The sequence below is a fragment of the Lycium barbarum genome, chromosome 11 (assembly GCF_019175385.1).
Source record: "Lycium barbarum isolate Lr01 chromosome 11, ASM1917538v2, whole genome shotgun sequence".
NCBI lineage: Eukaryota > Viridiplantae > Streptophyta > Magnoliopsida > Solanales > Solanaceae > Lycium > Lycium barbarum.
The window spans coordinates 30,512,791-30,537,596 of NC_083347.1; the positions used below are offsets into that span (position 1 = coordinate 30,512,791).

Sequence of the window (24,806 nt, forward strand, 5' to 3'; positions counted from 1 at the left end):
AAACAAAAGAGATTAATCAAAACCCTATAAAATATGACAGTTAAACCTAAATATAACAAGTTTTCAAACGTACTTCGGAGTACTTTATAACTCCTAAAATGACCATCCAAATGTATATGTATACTTGATGTAATGAGCCGATATTATTGTACACTAAAAACAATATTAAGTTCTATATAAAATATTTATATTCCGGTGTTTTGAAACGTGATTAATCTTCGGTCAAAGTACGAAAAAAACCTTAATTTTGAGTTTGATTTCCAAAGAATAAACGTTGGGGTCGGGGGGGGGGGGGGGGGGGGGGGGGAAGAGGCTTCACGCACAGAATCTGTGCGTGAAGCCTACTTTGGTTATATTTTTTTTTATTATTATTAACGGGTTAGTTTGGTTCCAATATATTTTTTTTTTTGGGTTAAAAAAGTTCCGGCTCCATATTTCAACGAAGTGGCGTGCACAGTATGTACAAGGCACGTTGACAACTACTACTCTTTTGCAAGTTGGTTATTTGAATAATAGAACATCAGACAAGCAACAAAGTAATTGAAAATGATACCAACCTATTTACATTTCTTTTCCTCTCCAATTTTGAGAGAACTTATTCAATACAAGTAAAATGAAAGTCCAAACTTTAGACAACAAGAGTATCCATTAGTTCCCTACCCTTTGTCTCTTGTGAGAAGAGCATAGCACTGGCTGCTGATAAAACTAGACCTGCTTCAAAGGATATGATTGCAGCCATTTGATGGCACCCTCTTACCAATTGCACGGCAACGATAGGAGATATCATGGCCCCTATTTTTCCCACAGAAGTTGCAACTCCATAACCAGTTGCCCTTACAGACGTTGGATATATCTGCATAGAAGACATGAAAATGACAAACTGAAGTCTATAGAGGAGATTTTAAGCAGTGTTTGATTCTAATGAGCCAATGGCCCCATGAAAATTCAGCATAACTTTAGCAAGTTAACAACTAAAGCTGCATCGCGGAAGGTTACTCTACACTAGCATCAGAAACCGGCCAAGAATGGAGCCTCTCGATCAGATTACCAAAGTGGCAGAATCAACATGTGCAGTAGTTGACACCATGTATTAGTAGACTCTCCAAACAAGCCTATGGCGTCATATAGTGCAATTTCAGTAACCATCAGCCAACAGAAAATTGTCGAAGAGGCCACAAAAAAACTTTATGAGAAAATGTCACAAAAAGAGCCCTTTACATCATAATTTTCTTTCTTTTTTTCTTAACTGATATAGAACCAGAAAACACAAATGATTCGCATGAACTTGATCCATTACAACACACACAACATCACATTTCAACCTTGGTACGATTGCTAAATTGACCAATTTAGAACTCCATCCGATTTGTTAAATTAGAAATCTCTTCTAGTTCAATAAGAGAGTTGTTAAAACATACATGAATTAACAACTAACAAGAAAAAGAGAGCTGCAGTCCTCATTTGCTAACATTTTCTCTCGTTTTTCAAATTTAATACATGCATTTGACTTAAAGACTGAGGCGGTTCCAAACTTACACCACTCAATATGTTAGAGGCCTAAGAACCACCAAAATGTTTTTAGCTTCTTCAAAAAAATGAAACATAATCGTGATATCTTGAAGTCAACTTTCTTATATATGCATTAAGACGTAATCTTGATACCTAGAAGTCAATTTTCATATGTATATATATATATATATATATATATATATATATATATATATATATGTATGCATTCCCCACGTTGTGGGATTTCACTGGGTTGTTGTTGTTGTTGTTGATATATGTATGCATTACTAGTGTCATTTGGCCCGTGCTTAAACCGACGTTAAAAATTCAATTTGTAGATTTTTTTTTCTGCTCTTGCTTCTTTGCTTTTATAACATCAGTTTGACACTTTTGAAAGACTTCTAAAATATTAAAATACAAAAACGGACCTGAAAGTTAAAAAAATATTTTTCTTTAAACAATCAACAATTGAAAGCTCTTCTAATTTCTATTTTACTTAAATTTTTTAAGGTTAAAGTCTCTGATGATCCAAATCAAGCTTTTATATGTTATCTCATTTGTTTCTTCGAATTGAACCATATTGACTAACTTATTAATTATTTACCCAAAGATACTACATTATCCAATTAATATAAAAAATATTTAATGCAAAAATATTACTTTATGATGATAGCAATAAAGTTAACTTACAAATAAATACAAATAATTAAATACCTTGATATTGGAAGATACTTTTGTAGATGTTCCTTTTAAATTATACCACACGAAAAATACTGAAAAGCCAATAAAATTAAATTGTTTTTACTTTCAAAAGATGCATGTTAAAAAAGAACATTTTTTTCTTTTTCTTAATTTAATGAACTATTATATATATATATATATATATATATATATATATATATATATATATTTATTTATAGTTTTTCTTTTAATATAGTAATTTATTAGATAAATTTTATGTCAAAAGTGCGCGCATGTAAAATTTGATTAATTAACTACCGTACTTCGGAATTCATTTTTCGTTTGACACGGAAGGGTTGCATTTGTGATACATTTTTAAAGTATTTAACTATGATATAAGTTATTTGTATTTATTCTTTTAATTTAAAACATAATCCTACTTTAAGTGAAATCTTTGTTAATTACTTATGTTTGTCAGCATGTACGACACAAAGTTATAAGAGAAAATGAAAAAAACTTACATTTAATCGGACGAATAAAAAGTTAAAATAGCAAATGATAAATAATAAATAACATCAATAAATAATAAATAATATTATAAGAAAAATATTTTAATTCAATAATTAAGCCTATATTAAGATATAATTTGAATGACAAGATAATTCTTTACATGTCTCTAATAAAATTTTAAAGAAACATATTGTTTAAAACAATAATAATATTTCCACATAAAAGACTCAAATATGTATGAGTAAGCTTTGTGGGGGCCACTATAACCTTATCCACGATATCATCATTTAGTGGCATGAAAAAAGCCCTTAAAGGTTTTTAAATTTACAAAAATGTGTGAAGATTTACAAAGTCATAAAAAACTTCAATTAGGGGTAAAAATAGACCAAAAAAATCATGTGAGGATTACAATAAAGGAGGAATCTCTTTATAAATAGTAGTAAAGTTTGACCAGATGGAAATGGGAATGAGTTTTTTTTTTTATGACTGAGAAATTCATCCGGAGCCGACCCTTAGGGACAACAGTAGCCTTCGAAACTCGGGGATGATGGGGCTGCCCCTCTACCCTTCTCCACTTAAGTACCAGAGTAAGTTCGCTTGACATGAGACTCGAACGTGTAACCTAAGACACAAGTCACTCAACCTTGCCAATTGAACAAACCCCTGGGGTCAATGGGAATGAGTTTTCATGTCTAGAAATTGCATGATGACAAGGAATTAATGGTTACCTCTCGACTATAGACACCCCCAATGACGCAGCTTCCCATGATGAAAGTACGAGCACCAAATAGCAAGGCGGTAGTCAAAGCAGGCAGTTGAGGTGCAAGCAGTGGTAAAAGGAATAGGAAGTATAAAGCATACATAAGTGCCATAGTCAATTTCCGACCAGCTTTCTCGACCAGCATAGCTGATAAAATAACTCCAGGGATCTCTGAGAAACCAAAGAGGTTAACTTAGATTTCACAACTTGTTGTTGAATCAATGTTGAGTGAAAAAAATCATTTATGATTAGTTGAGACGAATATGACAAAAGTAAAGGAAATTTGTTTTACCTGCCAGACTAGTGATGAGCACATTTATATAAAGGCTCTGATCATCGTTCGTGTGCAAAGCAATTGGCGAGTGTTGACATCGTCCACTACTAAACAGAGATGTCAGCAATATAAGGCCGTAATATGAGAAGGAATTTCCAGTAAAAACCGCCCATAAGAGGAGGGTATTTCTACGTAATGCGGGGGACAAAAGCATGATTGAGGATGAGAAGCCTGATGAGATTTTGTTTTTTCCAGGAGAAAGTAATTCCTCAGTTAGTTGAGAGGAGACAAGCTTTCCAGGGGGAAGTTGTGTCTTATTGACCACAGCTATTTTCTTCAAAATATCACAGGCGTCTCTTGTTCTACCTACGGCACACAAATATCTAGGAGATTCTACTGTAAATACAAATAACAGAAGTGCTGCAAATGATGGTATAGATGATAAAGCCAGTAACCACCTCCATCCTATTCTTGGCATAAGCATCTGCAACATAAACAATGAGAATGCGATGAGTTTTCCAAGGTTGGTGAAGCATATTTTGAGATTATGGCAGAGTTTATCTAACAAGTAACGCCCATTATTGTTTTGTCTACATGCTACTATCTGAGAGATCAATAATACTATCATACTTAATTGAGATCACATGATCCTAAAGGTCAGAACCAAGAAAAAATGCTTACAGCACGGATAATGGATAGTAAATTGTGCTGGCTAAGGTATGTCACTAGTCCTACATGCTTGCTGAGAATAATTGCTAAGGAGTTCCGTTCCTCCAACTGTTTCTGTTTTTAGATGCGGAAATAGATGATTATCACATAAATGCAGACGGTACTATCTGGAGGCACGATATAATGGAGATCAACAAGTAAGAAGACATCAAGAAAAGCTAATTGACACAACTAAAAGACATCTAGGAAATTAAGTTAGAAAAGGCTAGAAAATAATTCCAAATGCTGCTAATCTGAGCACTGCACATAACACCAATTATTCTAGATAGCAAGGTAAGTGCGGATTTAAGCTAAATTACAGACCAAATAAGCAAAAGAAAAGATACCAATGCTAATAAGGCCTCAAGTATTGTTCCAATTGTCCAAAAACCTGTACCGATAATCGTCCACACGCCCCTGTTTTGTGAAGGTACAAATTCAAAAAACCAAGATCCATATACAACTCGTCCACCTGTTCCAAAACCAACCATCATACGCAGAGCTAGCAACGAACTATAATTCGGAGCAGACCCACTGAGTGCTGCAGATAATGCAATCACTATTGCCACACTTAGAAGACCCTTCCTGGTAACATATAATGAAATTAAATCAAAATTGATTCTTTATAAGTTCCAAGATAAAAAAAAATGAACTTGTTCATTTTGAATGAAGTCTTGCCTTCTCCCGTAAGTGTCTGAGATGAAACCCCAAAAAATAGCTCCGATAAGCATGCCAGCGAAAACAACAGTAGTCATAAGGCTTTCTCGAGTAGGAGAAAGTTCCCATTGGGACCTTAGAGCAGGTCCTATAAAAGAGAGAATCTGAGTCTCAGCTGCTTCTGCAATAAAACCAAGACCAGCATAACACATCGCCATATACTGAAATTTTCCAAATCCGAGTGATGTGAGTGCCTCTTCCAATGTGTACACAGGACCATCCTCTTCCTGTTGCTGTGCCATCTCCGGGCTCTTTTTTTTTTTTTTTTTTTTTTTTTTTAACCTTCAACCGAGTCACGACTTTATAGCCACTTGAAAATAAGCTGGTAAAAGTGGGGGCTATGCCTGACCTTTTACTACAAGGATTGAACTTGGCTAACCAAGTTTAGAAAGCTAAAAAGCTAACATAAAAAAATGATGATAAAGTGGCTATAAAGCTGAAAATTTAAGGTGGTTCATGCATGATTTAGACTGCACACTGTTTGATGCTATTGATAACCCCACTGATGAGACACCAATATGCGCCTGCCATATGTAGTTCCAAATAAATATGGAAACAACAAAAACGTCAGATGCTTGATATTTTGAACAAAAATGAGTTTATGACAAAAGTATTCTTCAACTATCGAAAATAGAGTATTTTTACCCTTCATTTTATTCTCTCCATCCCAATTTAAGTGTCTTACTTTTTTTTTTGATTTGTCCGAAAAAGAGCATCGCTTTCTATATTTAATAAGTTAACAATTCAATTCAAATATCAAACACGTAACTACAAGATTCAAAGGACATTTTAGTAAATTATTCACATATTTAATTTATGACCGTAAGATTTAAAGTCTCTTTTTATTTCTTAAACTTACTAATACACTTAGATTGGAACGAAGGGAGTATTTTGGTATCAATAATATCATCCCTGTCTAAAAATTGCACCACTTCTATCCTTATTTTCTAACAGTTGAATTTTAAACCCTAATTCTTATCTAATGACGATTTTGATGCACATCTTTTTCTTCTTTGGTGCCCATTTTTTCTTCCTATAAGTCATTATCTACAATAATTGTTCCAGTGTCCACTTTGAACAATGTAGATAATTTGAAATACTTTCCCTTCCTTCCAAATGCGGGATAGTTAATGAAAACATAGATTCGCACGTCTTTAATATAACTGGTTCCATGCTATAATATCTACTTAGGTTTTATTCGTTTGGTCTAAGATTTGATGTCATTTTCTCAATCACCCCTACCCCACACTCCAGAGATAAAGATTTTATTAGTTTGATTTGAGAATTAAGCAAATTACAAAAGAACGAACAAACAAAGTGACAAATTATTTTAGTAGGGATTTATTAAAAAGAAAGTAAAATAAATGGAACGAAAAGAGGCTAGATTTACCCCTGTACTTTTCGTTGAGGAGCACTTTTGCCCTCCGTTAATAGTTGACCTATTTAAAAAAATGAAAAAAAAAGAAAAAATACTTTTGGAAAACGTTTTTGTAACGTTGACATGCGGCAAAAAAAAATTAAATTTTTAATAGCTCAATTAACTGAAATTTTAAGGGAAAAAAATTAGCCCTTTATGCCACGGCGAGGACATAAAACTGCCAACTTTTAACGGAGGGTAAATGTGTTCCTCGTTGAATAGTACAGGGGCAATTTTGACCCTTTTCTGTTAATTTAATATTATTTTCTTATTTACTTCACTAGTAAATTTGTTCGCACTTTGCGCCGTCGTCAACGACCTTGGTAAATTTTAAGAAATAATTTTTTTATACTTAAATGTTAAGAATAATCATTTTGATTTTTGGAAACTAAAAATATCTTAAATTTATCATTCGAATTCGAAACACACATTGATAAATGTTTGCATTATGCAAAACTTGTATTTCAGAAACCTATGTAAAACATTAGTCTAATACATAAACAAGTCCTCAAATATGGTCTCAGCTGTCAAGTATGTCCTTTAACTTTGGGTGTGTACAAATAGGCATCTCAACTTGTCTCCACTTTTTTAGTTGAACCCTCCAACTTACAAAATAATCATCTAGGCACCTCCATAATTTATGTGCCACGTTAATGTCACGTCAACTTTTTTGTTTACGTGTTCAACTTTATATAAGTTGAGGTGCCTACTTGTGCACACCCAAAGTTGAAGGGCATGCTTGTCAGCTGAGGCCAAGTTTGAAGGCCTGTTTGTGTGTTATGCCAAAACATTAACTTTGTCTTTTTTTTTTTAGAGATAATTGATCAAAACCCTCCTATACTATCACATTTTATAAGTTTCGTACATAAACTATGCCTAGTTTATGTTAACTATGCCTAGTTTATGTTACCCCCGGACTATATTTTTTAGAGATAATTGATCAAAACCCCCCTAAACTATCACTTTTTATAGGTTTCATACTTAAACTATGCCTAGTTTATGGTTACCCCCGAACTATAACTTTCAGGTGTTAAACCCCCTTAAACTATCATATGTTATTTGTTTCATACTTAAACTGTGCATATGTTTACATTACCCTCTTAAACTATAACTTTAGGTGCTAAATGTCACGACCTAAACCGATGGGCCATCACTAGTGCCCGATTTGGACACTCGTATACGAACCTATTAGATATAGTCAGACTGATACTATGGACAATGTGGAAATATGTAAAAGCATGTTGTAGACTCATAATGTCATATATCAGAATGAACCTGCCTCCTGAGGAGTCACATTTAACCATACATAACAAAATATGCAAGTCGACAAGGCTGCCACTGTACGCGGGAATATCCAAAACGATCTACATTTGTATAGCTAACCAAACCATATACACAACCCACATATGTCTACAGACCTCAAAGAGTATAACAACGTCTATGTCAAAAGGATCTGTACCAAAATGACTCAAGCTCCGGAACAATGGAGCTCTCTAAGCAGCTGAGTAGCAGTCCTAAGCTGGAGGATCACCAAACTGAGTATCTATGCATGCGGGCATGAAACGCAGCCCCCGAAGAAAGGGGGTCAGTACAGAAAATATACTGAGTATGTAAAGCATGAAGTACAATAAAGAAAATCATGACTAAGTAAAAGATGACAGGAAGCAAGTATGATAATCAAAGATAGCAATGCATCTGTGCCTTATGAGATGAGAGTCATGCATATATATAATATACCGTACCTGGCCCATTATAGGACTCGGTAAAATATATAGCGTACCCGGCCCATTACGGGACTCGGTAAAATATATAGCATACCTGGCCCATTATAGGACTCGGTAAAATATATAGCGTACCCGTCCCATTATAGGACTCGGTGAAATATGCAATATACATACCCGGCCCTCTAGTGAGGGACTCGGTGAACAATGCAATGAAACTGTGCACGAATACATACCCGACCCTCTAGTGAGAGACTCGGTGAAGTGATACATTAACAATATGCACGAATACGTACCCGACCCTCTAGTGAGGGACTCAGTGAAGTGATACATTAACAATATGCACGAATACGTACCCGACCCTCTTGTAAGGGACTCGGTGAAGTGATACCATAACATTATGCACAAATAGAATATTAAGAGCAATCATGTACAATCTAAATCACCATTTAGAACTCGAGAAAATTAATAGAATGAACCAACACTTTGAGAATCAAACCAAGCTGTCATGTCAAGCACTATTGAGAACTAAAGTTCATTGGAGTCATGTATGTTTGTCGTTCGCTCACTTTATGTAATTCATGCCAAAAAGAAGGAAGGGATAGCTTTGCATACACTTTGGTGCCTTTAGAAATAGAGTCATCATCAATGAATAAAATTGCGAAAATCTAGAAATAGCTCCACATTCTCATATTCGCTTTGAAATCATAAACTTGAGTTCTTAAGACACAAAATCATCATTATCGTTGTCACCATCGTAAAATCATTTTTATCCTCAACATCATGAGAAGCTTTAAGAACCATGGACTTTTAGCTTTTGAAAACAAGAAGGTTACGGAAACATTTATGAAATCATACCATAGGAATCATGCCTTTGAAAGAAAGGGACGAGCCTTAACATACCTATTCAGCCTCCAACTATCTACGCTTATCCGTCTGAGCCGGCAAGTCTACATATAAGGCCATTCATACTATGATTAGGCCCATTATTATATACTTATCCTAAGCTTTCAAATAAATCTTTCTAGAATCTGCCGAAATTTCGGCAGCATCTCCTCTGTTTATATGCCTAGCCCAAAATTACAATTCAGCAACCAATCAACGACAACAACAATACCAACATCAACAACACTATTATCCATACCATTATATTCCATAAACATCCCATACGATGTTTTTCAACATACAACAACAATATACACTTACTTTCTTTTCAATCAAGGATCATAATCTCATCAACACACCAACAACATTAGATACCATCTCTATACATGTAAATCAGCCCAGCCACAAGGCCACAACATGCTCAAAACAGTCCATAAACACAACTACTACAACACAACACTTTATGACCTTTCCTCCATAACTATTTTCACTTTTAAGACTTGCTAAACCTTCAAATCAACTCAACATAAGAGATAGGATGAATAAAATACCTTATACTTGAAGAAAATCAGCCACACCAACTTTCTTCTAGACCAAACTTACCACAATATCAAGTAGAAGCAAGAACAATCACCTTTCATGGACTAGTTTGGTGTAATCTTGTTAAATTCTTGATTTAATGGGCTATAATTGTTTGGGGTTGTGTCGAGAAGTTTCTAGGACTATTGAGAATGTAAAATGCTGAAAAAATGGAGTTAATGGGGGTATTTATACCCCTCATAAGTCGGTTCCACCGACCTTCTCAAGTGGGGCCCGTGGAAGCCATTTGGCAGCTTGGAGTCTTTATCTTAAAATGACCATAACTCTTGATCCCGAAACCGTATGAGGGCTCACGACCTATGGTTGGAAAGCTCTTTCAATTATCTAAAACTTTATGTTTTCGTGTGTTTCCCAATTCCAAACTTATAATAGCGCTTTGGCCCCTCCAAGTCAGATCATTCGAAAACGTATCCTTAAATCATCTTTTTGGGGGGCTTATGCACATATTGGCTTAATGGTCCCTCTTAAGACTTGCTCAACTTTCCATGTACTACTCATATCACTTTTCATATATCCTTTATAAAACCCCGACATGTGGGACCCACCTTAACTTATGGTTACGAGGGCTTTCATCAAGTAACGTGTTAACTGATTTACTCCATACGGTCTCCAATGTCATATATATATATATATATATTCTTATACTCAGATAATATAATCTTCATCCCTAATCCTTGTATAACTTTACTCTCCCTTGAGCTTATACTAAGCCGCCTACAGTCTTAGTAATGCGAAATTTCCCGGGGTATAACATCCTTCCCCCCTTAAAAACATTCGTCCTCGAATGTTATAGTTTACAACCCACAACATCTCCGTTGGTTCGTTGCCTTCCTGTTAGAATTCGATTGCCGTATCTTTATACTATACATTGGTCAGTTTCTTCCTACACTCTTAACTCTTTCATTGGACTCATCTATGCACTCCATCACCTCTTTGTTCTTATATACATAATCAGATATCAACTCGTATCCCACGCTCGCTCTGTTTCCTTTATCGTAGTCTTGATTTATCATGCCATAATCGCTCGTCGTCTTGCAAGTGCTCTGATAATCATGCCATTTTTTTCGTCCTTGTCTCCTTACTAATGGGTAGCTCCCGGCTGCGGCGCCTTTTGTTTTCGTCACCCTTTCCATCGTTCTCTGTGAAATTATTTTGAAGACCTTTCTCCTTCTCTTTATTACTCTTTGGAATATGCCGAGCCTGGAAATCATATCTCATGTCCGCATGAAGTATTTCTTGATCCATCGTAATTCCTTTTTCATACCTGCTTGTGGTTTGCTTATCCTTAATTCATTTATGCTCCCTCTTAATACATTCTTGATATGCCATTACGTCCCGAGTCTTGGCCTCGTTAAGCTAACATCCTTCTTTCTTTGGACTTTTGACAATGCTACACCTCCTTTCAGAATTAGATCTGCTCTTCCCCCCTTTTTAAGGGTGTTCTGACACACTAATAACTCCCGAGTACTGGTAGTCATTGGCCAACCCTAACGATCTTCCAAATCGTTTGGTCTCTAATAATACCGGAGTTCTCTCATCGTATAGCTTGACCTATTTTTTTCTTTTTGCTAGTCGAGGGTTTTGCATTTAGACGAAGCGCTTATGCATTACAGATCCATTCTCGCTGCCTTGTTTAAGCCTTTCTACTTCCACCTTTTATGACTGAACATTTCCCGAATCAACGGGTTAATAGGAACATTGGAATCCATCAAAACATTTTACAGAACGTTTGGTCACAGTTTGTTTTTTTTATCCCTCGTCTTCCTCCACAAATATTATCACTGAAATTCTTTTTACTCCGACTTTCCGGTTTCACTTTACGTCTACAATATATTATTGAGAGTTAATATGCTACACTCTTCCACTTCCACTATCAATCCTTTTATTCACTTAGCTCACTTATCCGAAATTTTCCTTGACTACTTATTTGCATCCCACCTATGCGTTGTAGTTCTTCCAGTGTTCTGCCACTTCTTGTTCGTATCGTGAAATCCCTGCATTATACTCTCTTCTTTCGACCCTGAAGTCCATGAAATATTCCTTTAAACGCGCGAATCTATTCTATTCTTAAACCATCTTTTAGGAAGGCTCCTCCGTGTCCGAGGCAACCGTGTCAATATGACTACACATGTATTCCTTTATATACCTCTCGAGAGATGGAAATCTCTTAGCATCGTTGCAAGGCCTGATCATTCTTTCTCTTACTTTCCATCCCTATTGGTGATTACTATCCTTTAGTCCCACTTAGCGAAGTCTGTTCTCTGACCCTACGCATTCATCTTTATTTCCATACTACCACACTTTATCCCTTTCGCATGCCTACCTTCGAATCTCATTCAAATAGTCCCTTGCCTTGGGGAAAATTCCCTCTCCCTCATTCCTTACACTTAAGACATTCTAATCCTTTTACTTTATATATACTCACTTTCTTCCTTTTCCTGGCGTTATGGCATTAGGACTTTCCAATTCTAACCTGTAGTGAAAATAACATCAACTTACCTTGTAGCATTTGTTACTTGAACTTCTCTACCCTGTTCGATTAATACCTTCAGTATATAGCAACGCTGGTTGCTGGGACACATATACCAATTTGGCGCGGTCACATATGGGATATCATACCTATACATATATGTGTTACTAACCCCTCACTTACAAAGTATCTCCAAATACTATTCGAACTCATCCTAATTCCAGAGCTGTGATGCACCTTCTTTCTCGCCACCGATCTAGTCTGCCTTGTACTTCACGACCTCTTAAGGTTTCCATCCACTCCGCATACTCCAATTTCCCTTAGGCTACTCTAGCTTCTCATTTGTCCATTATCTCTGAATTTGTAGAGCTCTTAATGTACTTCCTAGGGGGTCACCCATCCTAGTATTTCTCTCACCCCAACACGCTTAACCTTGAAGCTCTGATGAAATCCGGTGCATTAGTGCCGGTATGATCGCATCCACCTTACTGTGTGACCTTTCTCACATGACCTAGAACAAGCTGAAATTCTAACGGATTCCGATAAATTCTCATAATGCATCTCCCTCCAGATTAAAAGGATTCCTTACTCTTCTGACGAAGCAAATGCTATTTTAACCTTTGGAACTCCCGATGACAAGTAATCGATCAACACATACAACTGCTTTTCATTCCTAAATTTTTAAGATTCCTTATAGCGGTAAAACTTCTTAGCTGCAGTTATCTATAAGTACTTTGGTTATCGGTCCCTTCAAAACTTCCATTTTTCAACTATCAATGGTATCCTGCAATAGTTGTACACACATAAGAAGTTCCAATAAAAGACTTATATACCTGTAGCCGGCCTGTCCTCCTCTCGGTCTGGAGGGCTGTAGAGTGAAGTATCCTCCTCATTGTGCTTGCACCATTTTGTTAGCCATCTCATCAAGGCGATTGTTTGTATGGTTCTATGTCATATACTCTCACAATTGATATAACTAGCGGCTTGAAATTTCACGAGGGTTCATTGTCATCGGCTTGTTTCGACCAACGCAATATCCTTGAATCCTTTTCTTGCGATCTTATCTCCGTCTACTTTCATGGCTTCTCCTTGCATTTCCTTAGTTCATCTTGCTTCATAACTCCCGATTACTTTTCGATTGCCCCATTGTCGAGTGTCGTAATTCCTCCAATACCTTAGTCAGTCCTTGTGCTCGTACTTAAGCTTATTGTTTCCCCCTTAAAGGTTTTACCTTATAGTGTTGTATTTCATTGCCATTCTCGATCGGAATTTATGGAGATACTCGAAATAGTGATGTGCCCAACTATCTGTCCAGCCGGAATAGTACTTTTATTCCAATAACTGATGCCCGATGTCTACTTGTAGCGTGGTCTTTATTTTATCATCCCATATCAACGTGTCCTATACTTTACCTTTAATCAATCTGTAGCAATCATAGACGTATAATCTTTGTTATCTCTTAAATCCTTGGTCCTCGTCCCTAAATTTTTAGGAAAATTTTGACAGAGTTTCCCTTATACTTCTTACTATCCAAAACCTGCACGCAACCCAGAAAATACGTGCAATGCCTCACAGGGCCAAATACATACATGCGTAACACACCTTAGCCTCACAGGGCTCTCAATATCGAACAGAAATGCAAAGATGACGAAACTTACCTCATGCGTCACAACTCGGAATATACTTAAACTTTTATCAATCGTCCTTATATATTTCCCTGGTCACTTTCTCTTCCATTCATTGGCTATACATTTCAATAATACTTGCAACATTCTTACCATATCTAACTTATAATCCTTTTTACCATTACTTACCTCTGTACTGATTCCTTCAACTTCTGTCGTCTCCAATCTTACAACTGAACTTATCATTAAATTATACATGTAACTAATTCGCCCTGCTTTACTATTCAATCAGCTTATCTTGATTGTGACCAATTTATTCTCATAGAAGGTGCACATCTTGATGACGTAATTTCAACAAAGTGACTTACCTCTATAATCCCAATATCACTATCCTCTTCCATTGTTAACATCGTTCTTCCGCTGAAATTAAGGGTTAGTACAACAAATTTCATTTCCTATGACTTAGCTCTCATCGCACAATCTAAGATAAAAAGAAAGGTCAATGATTCCTAAATGCCTTACAGCCTCCTACTTATAAATGTGGCCGGCTTCACACCCATAAACAAGACTCTACCGGTCTGTAGTCACTCTGAGGATGAACTGCTCTGATACCACTTCTGTCACGACCCAAACCGATGGGCCATGACTAATGCTCGATTTGGACACTCGTATACGAACCTGTTAGATATAGTCAGACTGATACTACGGACAATGTGGAAATCTGTAAAAGCATGTTATAGACTCATAATGTCATATATCATAATGAACCTGCCTCCTGAGGAGTCACAGTTAACCATACATAACAAAATATGCAAGTCAACAAGGCTGCCACTGTACGCGGGAATATCCAAAACGATACATCTATATAGCTAACCAAACCATATACACAACCCACATATGTCTACAGATCTCTAAGAGTATAACAACGTCTTTGTCAAAAGGATCTGTACCAAAATGACTCAAGCTCCGGAACAATGGAGCTCTTTAAGCAGCTGAGTAGCAGTCCTAAGCTGGAGGATCACCAAACTCAGTATCTATACCTGTGGGCACGAAACGCAGCCTTCGAAGAAAGGGGGTCAGTACGGAAAATGTACTGAGTATGTAAAGCATGAAGTACAATAAAAAATATCATGACCGAGTAAAAGATGACACGAGACACGTATGATAATCGAGGATACCAATGAATCTGTGCCTTATGAGATGAGAGTCATGCATATATATAATATACTGTACCCTGCCCATTATGGGACTCGGTAAAATATATAGCGTACCCGGCCCATTATGGGACTCGATAAAATATATAGCGTACTCGGCCCATTATGGGACTCGGTAAAATATATAGCGTACCCGACCCATTATGGGACTCGGTGAAATATATAATACACATACCCGACCCTCTAGTGAGGGACTCGGTGAACAATGCAATGAAACTTTGCACGAATACGTACTCGGCCCTCTAGTGAGGGACTCGATGAAGTGATACATTAACAATATGCACGAATACATACCCGGCCCTCTAGTGAGGGACTCAGTGAAGTGATACCATAACATTATGCACGAATAGAATATTAAGAGTAATCATGTACTAACTGAATCACCATTTAGAACTCGAGAAAAATAAACAGAATGAACCAACACTTTGAGAATCAAACACAACTGTCATGTCAAGCACTACTAAGAATTAAAGTTCATTGGAGTCATGTATGTTCGTCGTTCGCTCACTTTATGTAATTCATGCCAAAAAGAAGGAAGGTATAACTTTACATACTTTGGTGCCTTTAGAAATAGAGTCATCATCAATGAATAAAATTGAGAAAATCTAGAAATAGCTCCACATTCTCATATTCTCTTTGAAATCATAAACTTGAGTTCTTAAGACACAAAATCATCATTATCGCTGTCACCATCATAAAATCATTTTTATCCTCGACATCATGAGAAGCTTTAAGAACCATGGACTTTTAGCTTTTGAAAACAAGAAGGTTATCGAAACATTTATGAAATCATACCATGGGAATCATGCCTTTGAAAGAAAGGGACGAGCCTTAGCATACCTGTTCATCCTCCAACTACCTACGCTTATCCATCTGAGCCGGCAAGTCTACATATAAGGCCATTCATACTATGATTAGGCCCATTGTTATATACTTATCCTAAGCCTTCAAATAAATCTTTCTAGAATCTGCCGAAATTTCGGCAGCATCTCCTCTGTTTATATGCCTAGCCCAAAATTACAATTCAGCAACCAATTAACAACAACAACAATACCAACATCAACAACACTATTATCCATACCAATATATTCCATAAACATCCCACACGATGTTTTTCAACATACAACAACAATATACACTTCCTTTCTTTCCAATCAAGGAGCATAATCTCATCAACACACCGAAAACATTAGATACCATCTTTATACATGTAAATCAGCTCAGCCACACGGCTACAGCATGCTCAAAACAGTCCATAAACACAACAACTACAACACAACACTTTATGACCTTTCTTCCATAACTATTTTCACTTTTAAGACTTGCTAAACCTTCAAATCAACTCAACATAAGAGATAGGATGAGGAACATACCTTATACTTGAAGAAATTCAGCCACACCAACTTTCTTCAAGACCAAACTTACCCCAACATCAAGTAGAAGCAAGAACAATCACCTTCCATGGACTAGTTTGGTGTAATCTTGTTAAATTCTTGATTTAATGGGCTATAAATGTTTGGGGTTGTGTTGAGAAGTTTCTAGGACTATTGAGAATGTAAAATGCTGAAAAATGGAGTTAATGGTGTATTTATACCCCTCATAAGTTGGTTCCACCGGCCTTCTTAAGTGGGGCCCGCGGAAGCCATTTGGCTGCTTGGAGTCTTTATCTTAAAATGACCGTAAATCTTGACCCCGTTACCGTATGAGGGCCCACAACCTATGTTTGGAAAGATCTTTCAATTATATACAACTTTCAGTTTTGGTGTGTTTCCAAATTCCAAGTCAGATTATCCGAAAATGTATCCTTAAATCATCATTTTGGAGGGCTTATGCACATATTGGCTTAAGGGTCCTTCTTAAGGCTTGCTCAACTTCCCATGTACTACTCATCTCACATTTCATATATCCTTTATAAAACCCTAACATGTGGGCCCCACCTTAACTTACGGTTACGGGGGCTATTCATCACGTAACGTCTTAACTGATTTACTCCATACGCTCTCCAATGTCATATATATATATATATATATATATATATATATATATATATATATATATATATATATATATATATATATATATATATATTCTTATACTCATATAATATAATCTTCATCCCTAATCATTGTATAACTTTACTCTCCCTTGAGCTCATACTAAGACGCCTACAGTCTTAGTAATGCGAAATTTCCCGGGGTGTAACACTAAATGTCCTGCTCGTTATGGGCTTCATTGTATTTGTATATTCCTTACCTTAAAGTTAAAAAGTTGCTTCAATCATATGGTATATTTGCTATAAAATAAGTTGAAAATTGTTTTGTTCTTTTTAATGATTGCATTTTACTCACCCATTGATGAGACCCACATGTTTAATATGTAAATTCAAAAAGAACAAATACGCCTGCCACTAACCTCGTATAGTTGTGTTCAATAAAAAAATGATCTTGGCCAACTATCAATTGTTGCCTCGAGGCTGATTAGACCAACTATCAACCTTTTTCTTTTTGAACTATCACCACCTACTCAACTAGGTGCGTTTTAATACATAAATGGTGATAATACTCTGAAAAAAAGTGAAGTTCAGATGTGTTTTTGACCATTCTCTCTAGTATCATCTTTATTGCATCACCTAAGCTTTAACACCATCATCTGACTTAACAATGAACATCCCTTAAGTTTACCAAGATTGACCAAAAATGTCCCTCTGTTAGATTTTCTGTTACATACTACTGGTTTTTTAGATTTCTCACGTGACTTGGTTCCTCTTTGTCTTTCAGCAAAGAACAGATCAGGAACCCAATGGCAACATAACGCTTCATCACCAAAGCTCAGACCTTCTATAGCAAAGAGCAAAATATAGCTTCTCGATTCTTGTTCATTGCTGAAGTTGTTCTTTCGTCACAATTTGTTTGGAGTAAGACTTGATGGAAGATATTTGTTTACGCTCCGAAAGATATTTCTCGAATTATTCAATACATTTGCATGTTGTACGTGATCCTCATGTAAGCATTATGTTTCTGTATGCTTCGGCTGTGCATATTTTCCAACATCTATACCATCCTCTTAGCTACCGGGTTGATTTCTACGTCCCATCTTCTTCGCATTCTTAGTTTTCTCCATTGAAATCTTCCAATTGAACCTCACTATTATTCCTGATGACACCACGGGCCTCACAGTCGAGCTCAACTTAATACTCTCCTGTCTCTACCAAGGTTTTAGTAAGTTGTTTTACAACTATGACACAATTTTCTAGCCGGCACAGTCAAATTAGTTACGCAGTTCTCCCTAATGGGCCCTTCCTAGGATTCAACACGCCACTATCCACTCGACTTTTCAATGGCGTCTCAAGTCCATTGCAGTCTATATATGTGATAAGCTTTCTACTTAAAACTGAATAGGCAGTCCTCCAACGTGAGTGGAGTGGAGATGAGAAAGAAAGGATTATCACTATTTTATAACTAAACAAATTCAATTAGACTCCTATCAATGAGATCCTTCAGATTATTGATTACTTCAGCATATCATTTGATATTATTTACCTACTTCAATTATCATCCATACATGACTTAAAAGTGTAGTGGCTATACTTTTCTTGACTTAATAATTGGTCTGGTGCATAATGTAGACAAGATTGATTGGCTTAGCATATATATATATATACATGCAAAAGAGAAGACACAATTGTATATGATATTGCAAGCCCACTTACTAGTTATAGAAGGAAATGTCCAGCTGCCTGCCATGGTACAATTATATATTGGATTTGTAGCCATCTTTGCCACAATGAACCACTCCACTACGCATGTGAGTGGGGACGCAGGGGCGGAGCTAGAGTGTCGGCTACGAGTTCGGCCGAACCTAGTAACTTTGGTTCAAATTAGTTACGCAGTTCTCCCTAATGGGCCCTTCCTAGGTGATAGAAACTAAGCGTCCACCAAAACAGATAAGGGACCAGGTACCTTATCTATTCCCTCAAGCAAAAACAGAAAGTAAACAAGACACGATGTTTACGTGGAAAACTCCTTGCTCAAGGGATTAAAAATCACGACCTACAATGGTAGGATTTCCAACTTCACTAACTGAGCAACGTCTTTCAGATTACAAGTCTTTTGGAACCAAAGAATTACTAATCCCTTCCCTTAAAATACCTCTATTGCAAGCACTCACTTGACTAACTCTAGCCAAGAACCAAACTAATTCAACTACTTCTAGCTGAACTTCAACTCACTATAACTAACTATAGTTAGGCGTCTACACAAAAAGCTTAATAAACCAAACACCTACAAAAGCCCTTCTTAAAAGAAGTGTAGGTTTACAATATTTAGACCAAAGGATAAAGACTAAAATAACCTAGAACTTAAGAAATCTTCAGTATTGGAATCTGGTCCTTGGAGTTATTTAGTCTTGATCTTGAAAGCTCTGAGAAAGCAGCGGCGGCTACTCTTTTCAACAATGAGAATAATATATTTTCAGTTGCTAGGTCAAACAAATTCCAACATGTTATTTATATATGGGGCCAAGTGAGGAGCATGTGAGACGCATGTGACATAGATAGAGACGTTGCAATGATCCGTCTGTCCTGCTGTGGCTCTGTAATTCAGAACAGTGCCACAGCTTTACAGCCGTCACATTCGTACAGTGCTCAGGGGACCTGATCAAGGGCCTAGTCCCTAATGCATATGTCGATCATCAAAACTCATAACTCATCAATTTCCCCTTTTTTGATGATGACAAACTCGTAAGTGATGTTCCCTTGGAGAGCTAGGTTCCCCTTTCAGATTTGGTCCCAACAACATATTTTCATTTTTATTCAGAGAAAGGTCGCTACAACATCAAGAATATCTTAAAGCCGACAAGGCAATCAAAACATATCAAGAAGCCAAAACAAGACCGACAAGGTCGTACATAATATTTACATATCCCACAATGTTCATGAGCCTCTAGGAGTATACCTATGAACATATATTACACCAAAAGAAAAATACCCAAAAGATAGCAAGCCCGGAGTAGAGGTACTTGCTAGCACCGCTGAAACTGGGAAGTCCTACTGTGGTTGCTTTTCAACGAATCTGTCAGGGCCTGCAGCACGAAATGCAGCGTCCCGTGCAAAGGGACGTCAGTACGGATAAAGTACTGAGTATGTAAGGCAGGAGGGCAACAACAATAATTAAGATAAGATGGAACAATAGTATAGGCAAAAGAAAAAAAATCGAACATCTGGAAGTAGCACAAATATGCAATGCATGATAAAATCATTTGTATGCTCATATGTATATATATCTGTATATAATAGATAGTATCCATGCCCGGCCGTAAGGCTCGGTGTCATATATGTAAAATCATGCCCGTCCGTTAAGGCTCGGGGATATTTTCATTAGCCCGCGTCCGGGCCTCCCGCATCCGGGGCAATATCAGAACATGCCCACTGCAGTGGTGTGCGCATCTACGCGCCATGCCCGGCCGACTATAGCGCGGCATGGTGTAGTAAAATAGTGCAATACATGTATATATACGTATATACCATTATTGGATTGGACTGAAAAAAAAGAACTGTGCAGAGTTCCGCTTTCCTTCCGCGATGCGGAAGGAAAGCACAGAGTTCTGAGGGCTTCCGCTTTTCTTCCGCGATGCGGACGAAAAGCGCAAATGTCTGAAGCTTTCTGCGCAGAACTCTGTTTTCCTTCCGTAGCACTGTTTTGAGGCTGGTTTTGCATGAGAAAATCAAGGATCTTATTCTTGGCCTTTCGGGGTGACATAAGGTCGTTAACCCCCGAATAGTTTATGGGATTCCTCTCGAGTCCAAAGGAATAATCTATGACGACGAGTGAAATAACGTCTTAAAACCAACCAAACAACAAGACCTTAAGATTTGAAATACAAGCATAGGAATGAAGTGGCATTTGTTATGAAACGCTCGTGTTGATGTACTAATTGGATTCGTGCCAAAGAAAGAGGGAATCGAACACCTTACATACCTTATCCGTCGAGCCACCCCTTAAAGAATTCCTTATATCGACCCTTGGCCTTCACCCGAGCCTATATATCGAGAACGATATCATTATTCACACCTTCATCATAAATTCATCAACTTATAAGTATTAATTGTGGAAAATTAATTTTTTGCATATTTCCATCAACTCATGGGCACCAATTTATGGAAGTCCGATTTGGGTTACAAAAATTTGAGCAGCATTTCCCCTATATCGTCGACTTCTTCCAAATACCCATTACAACTCCCAAACAATACCAACAACATCAACAACAACATTCTTAACATTCTACAAGACAAATATTTGTATTTTCACTCAAAATCTTCTTCAAACCCCAATTCATAAGCCAACAACATCCATACAACAAACTACAACTCTTATTCTTGTAACTATTCCTTAATCAAAGTTAATAAGAAAAAGATTCAAGGATTCATACCTTATATTCACTAAAGTGGCAAGATCTTCAATACCCACTTGTTTCCAATCTAGCTTCAACCCAAAACGATATGATACTCGCGACTATATGTTGTCCGGGCTTCGATTAGCACTCTAGAGCTCAGAAATTTGCTCAAATCTTCACTTCTATGTAATATTCAAGAGCTTTTTTTGGAGTGGAATTTTCTGGAAATTTTTGGAGAGTTTTGGATGAAGAAAATGAGGGTTTGACCCTTTTTATAGGGGCTGGGCCGCATCACTGTAGCTACAGTACTGTAGCAGTGCTGTTTCTGTTTGTTGGCTCAGTTTGTAACGTCTATAATTCTCTACTCCGATATCCAATCGACGAGCGGTTTGTTGCATTATAAACTAGACTCGACGTACTGCATCTTAGAATTTTGAAACACCTTAAAACTCTTAATATTCATGGAGATATACCCCTCCAAAGTTGACTAAAAATCCTGTTTCAAATTTTTCGACACATTTAATTTTCTTAATTTGCTTGGTCCCCGACTCTTCCATAGATTATTATATGAACTCAAACCCTCGTAACCATGAGATGAATGTGCCACGTCTAGACTTAACCAACTAACTCCCAATAGATTCCACGTACGCGACTACGAGGTGTAACATTCTCCCCCCCCCCCCTCTTTTTAAAACATTCGTCCTCGAATGTTGGAGTACCCGAGGGTTAATAATTTGTACGGAACATTAGTAAGGTATCTCTCCCACTCACAAGTCCTAACCACCAGTCTTACCTGATACGGTACTTAATGACGTGCGATCATACGATGATTTGAATAATATTTCTCATCCTATTAGCTTCAAGGAGGGTTTAAATATAATTCTTAACTTGTAAGTGATTTGCGGATGTAGCCGAACCTTGAAAGAATTCTTTTGGAGTAGTATCATCTGTGACGGGAAATAAATGGGGATACTTGGACTTCATTTCTGCTTCGGCTTCCCATGTCATCTCTTCCCTATCTTTACTCCTCCACAGAACCTTCACTGAAGCCACGTCCTTGTTTCGGAGTCTGCGAACTTGTCTATCAAGAATAGCAATTGGTTCTTCCTCATATGTCAAATTTTCTGTAACTTGTATGTCCTGCACAGGTACGATTCTGGATGGATCTCCAATACACTTCCTAAGCATGGACACATGGAAAACTGGATGAACCGCTTGCAGTTCTGATGGGAGCTCTAATTCATAATCCACCCGGCCTACCTTTCGGATGATCTTATAAGGTTTGATATATCGGGGACTGAGTTTCCCTTTCTTACCAAACCGCATCACGCCTTTCATAGGTGATACCTTTAAAAACACCCAATCACCTACCTGGAACTCTAATTCTCATCGTCGTACATCTGCATAAGACTTCTGACGGCTCCGCGCTGTGCGCAATCGTTCCAGAATCAGCTTTACCTTTTCAATAGCCTGATGAACAAGTTCTGGCCCAAATAAGTTCGCTTCTCCAACTTCGAACCAACTAGCAGGAGACCTACACTTCCTACCATAAAGAGTTTCATATGGAGCCATTTTGATACTGGCATGATAGCTATTGTTGTAAGCAAACTCTATCAAAGGCAAATGATCATCCCAACTTCCTTGGAAATCCAGTACACAAGCTCGTAACATATCTTCTAAGGTCTGAATAGTCCGCTCAGCTTGCCCGTCTGACTGCGGATGGAAAGCCGTACTAAGATTTACTCAAGTACCAAGACTTTCCTGAAAAGATTTCCAGAACTTTGCTGTAAATTGTGCGCCCCTGTCGGAAATAATTGACAGCAGAATACCATGAAGGCGCACAATGTCCTTAAGATATATCTTAGCATAGTCTTCGGCAATGTAGGTAGTTCTTACTGGCAAGAAATGAGCTGATTTAGTTAACCTGTCAACAATTACCCAAATAGAATCGAATTTGCGACGAGAACGGGGCAATCCCGTGACAAAATCCATATTAATCACTTCCCACTTCCATGCTGGGATCTCCATTTCTTCTAATAATCTACTGGGTTTCTGATGTTCGATCTTCACCTGTTGGCAAGTGGGGCATTGAGCTACAAAGTTAGCAATATCTTTCTTCATGTCATTCCACCAGTAAAAGCCCTTGAGATCATGATACATCTTGGTGGACCGGGGATGAATTGAATACCGGGAGTGATGAAATTCTGACATGATCCTGTCCCGAAGCCCAGTTACATTTGGAACGCACAACCGACCTTGATATTTGAGAAACCCATTCGAATCCAGTTCGAAGGCTGAGATTCTATTCTGTTGCACTCCTTCCTTAATGTTAATTAAAATTGGATCTTCATACTATTGAGTCTTTACATCCGAGGCAAGAGTCGATTGGGATATATTATGTAGAGCAATTCCAGTGTCTTCCCATTGATTTACGACTTAGGGCATCAGCTACAACATTAGCTTTGCCGGGATGATATAAAATCTCAACATCGTAATCCTTTAGCAATTCGAGCCATCTTCATTGCCTCAAATTCAATTCCTTTTGCCTAAATATATATTGAAGGCTTTTATTGTCCGTATAGATATCGACATGAACTCCATATAAGTAATGCCGCCATATCTTTAGAGCGTGAATCACCGCCGCTAACTCCAGATCACGAGTTGGATAATTTTGCTCATGTGTCCGTAGTTGTCGGGAGGCATAAGCAATTACCTTACCATTTTGCATCAACACACATCCCAGACCAGTGCGTGACGCATCACAGTATACAGTGTAACCTTCGGTGCCTTCTGGAAGGGTGAGGACAGGAGCAGATATCAACTTATCTTTCAATTTCTGGAAACTCCACTCGCACGCTTCCGACCATTGAAACTTGGCCCCCTTCTGAGTTAATTTTGTAAGGGGAGCTGCTATAGAAGAAATTCCCTCTACAAATCTTCGATAATACCCAGCAAGACCTAAGAAACTTCGGACTTCCGAAACGGTTGTTGGTCGAGGCCAGTTCTTAACGACTTCAATCTTCCGATCATCAACTTTAATACCTTCATCAGACACAATATGGCCGAGAAAAGTCACTGAAGTTAGCCAAAATTCACATTTGGAAAATTTCGCATACAACTTTTGATCTCGGAATGTTTGCAACACCTTTCGGAGGTGATCAGCATGTTCCCTCTCCGAACGAGAATATACCAAGATATCGTCAATGAATACAATAACAAAAATATCCAAGAAGGGTCGGAATATGGTTTTCATTAGTGCCATAAACGCTGCAGGAGCATTTGTCAATCCGAAAGACATAACTAAGAATTCAAAATGCCCATATCT

The 24,806-nt window shown here is 37.5% G+C and overlaps 1 protein-coding gene across 1 annotated transcript; it reads right to left on the minus strand.

Annotated features, from left to right (window-relative positions):
• Positions 1-486: 486 nt before the first annotated feature.
• On the minus strand, positions 487-5,650 carry LOC132618621 (organic cation/carnitine transporter 7-like). The gene is made up of 5 exons (XM_060333649.1): positions 5,121-5,650; positions 4,790-5,027; positions 3,753-4,218; positions 3,429-3,631; positions 487-853 (listed from the first exon to the last, which is right to left on the minus strand). The coding sequence occupies exons 1-5, from the start codon at positions 5,399-5,401 to the stop codon at positions 629-631; spliced, it is 1,413 nt and encodes a 470-aa protein (XP_060189632.1). The 5' UTR covers positions 5,402-5,650; the 3' UTR covers positions 487-628.
• Between the last annotated feature and the right edge of the window lie 19,156 nt (positions 5,651-24,806).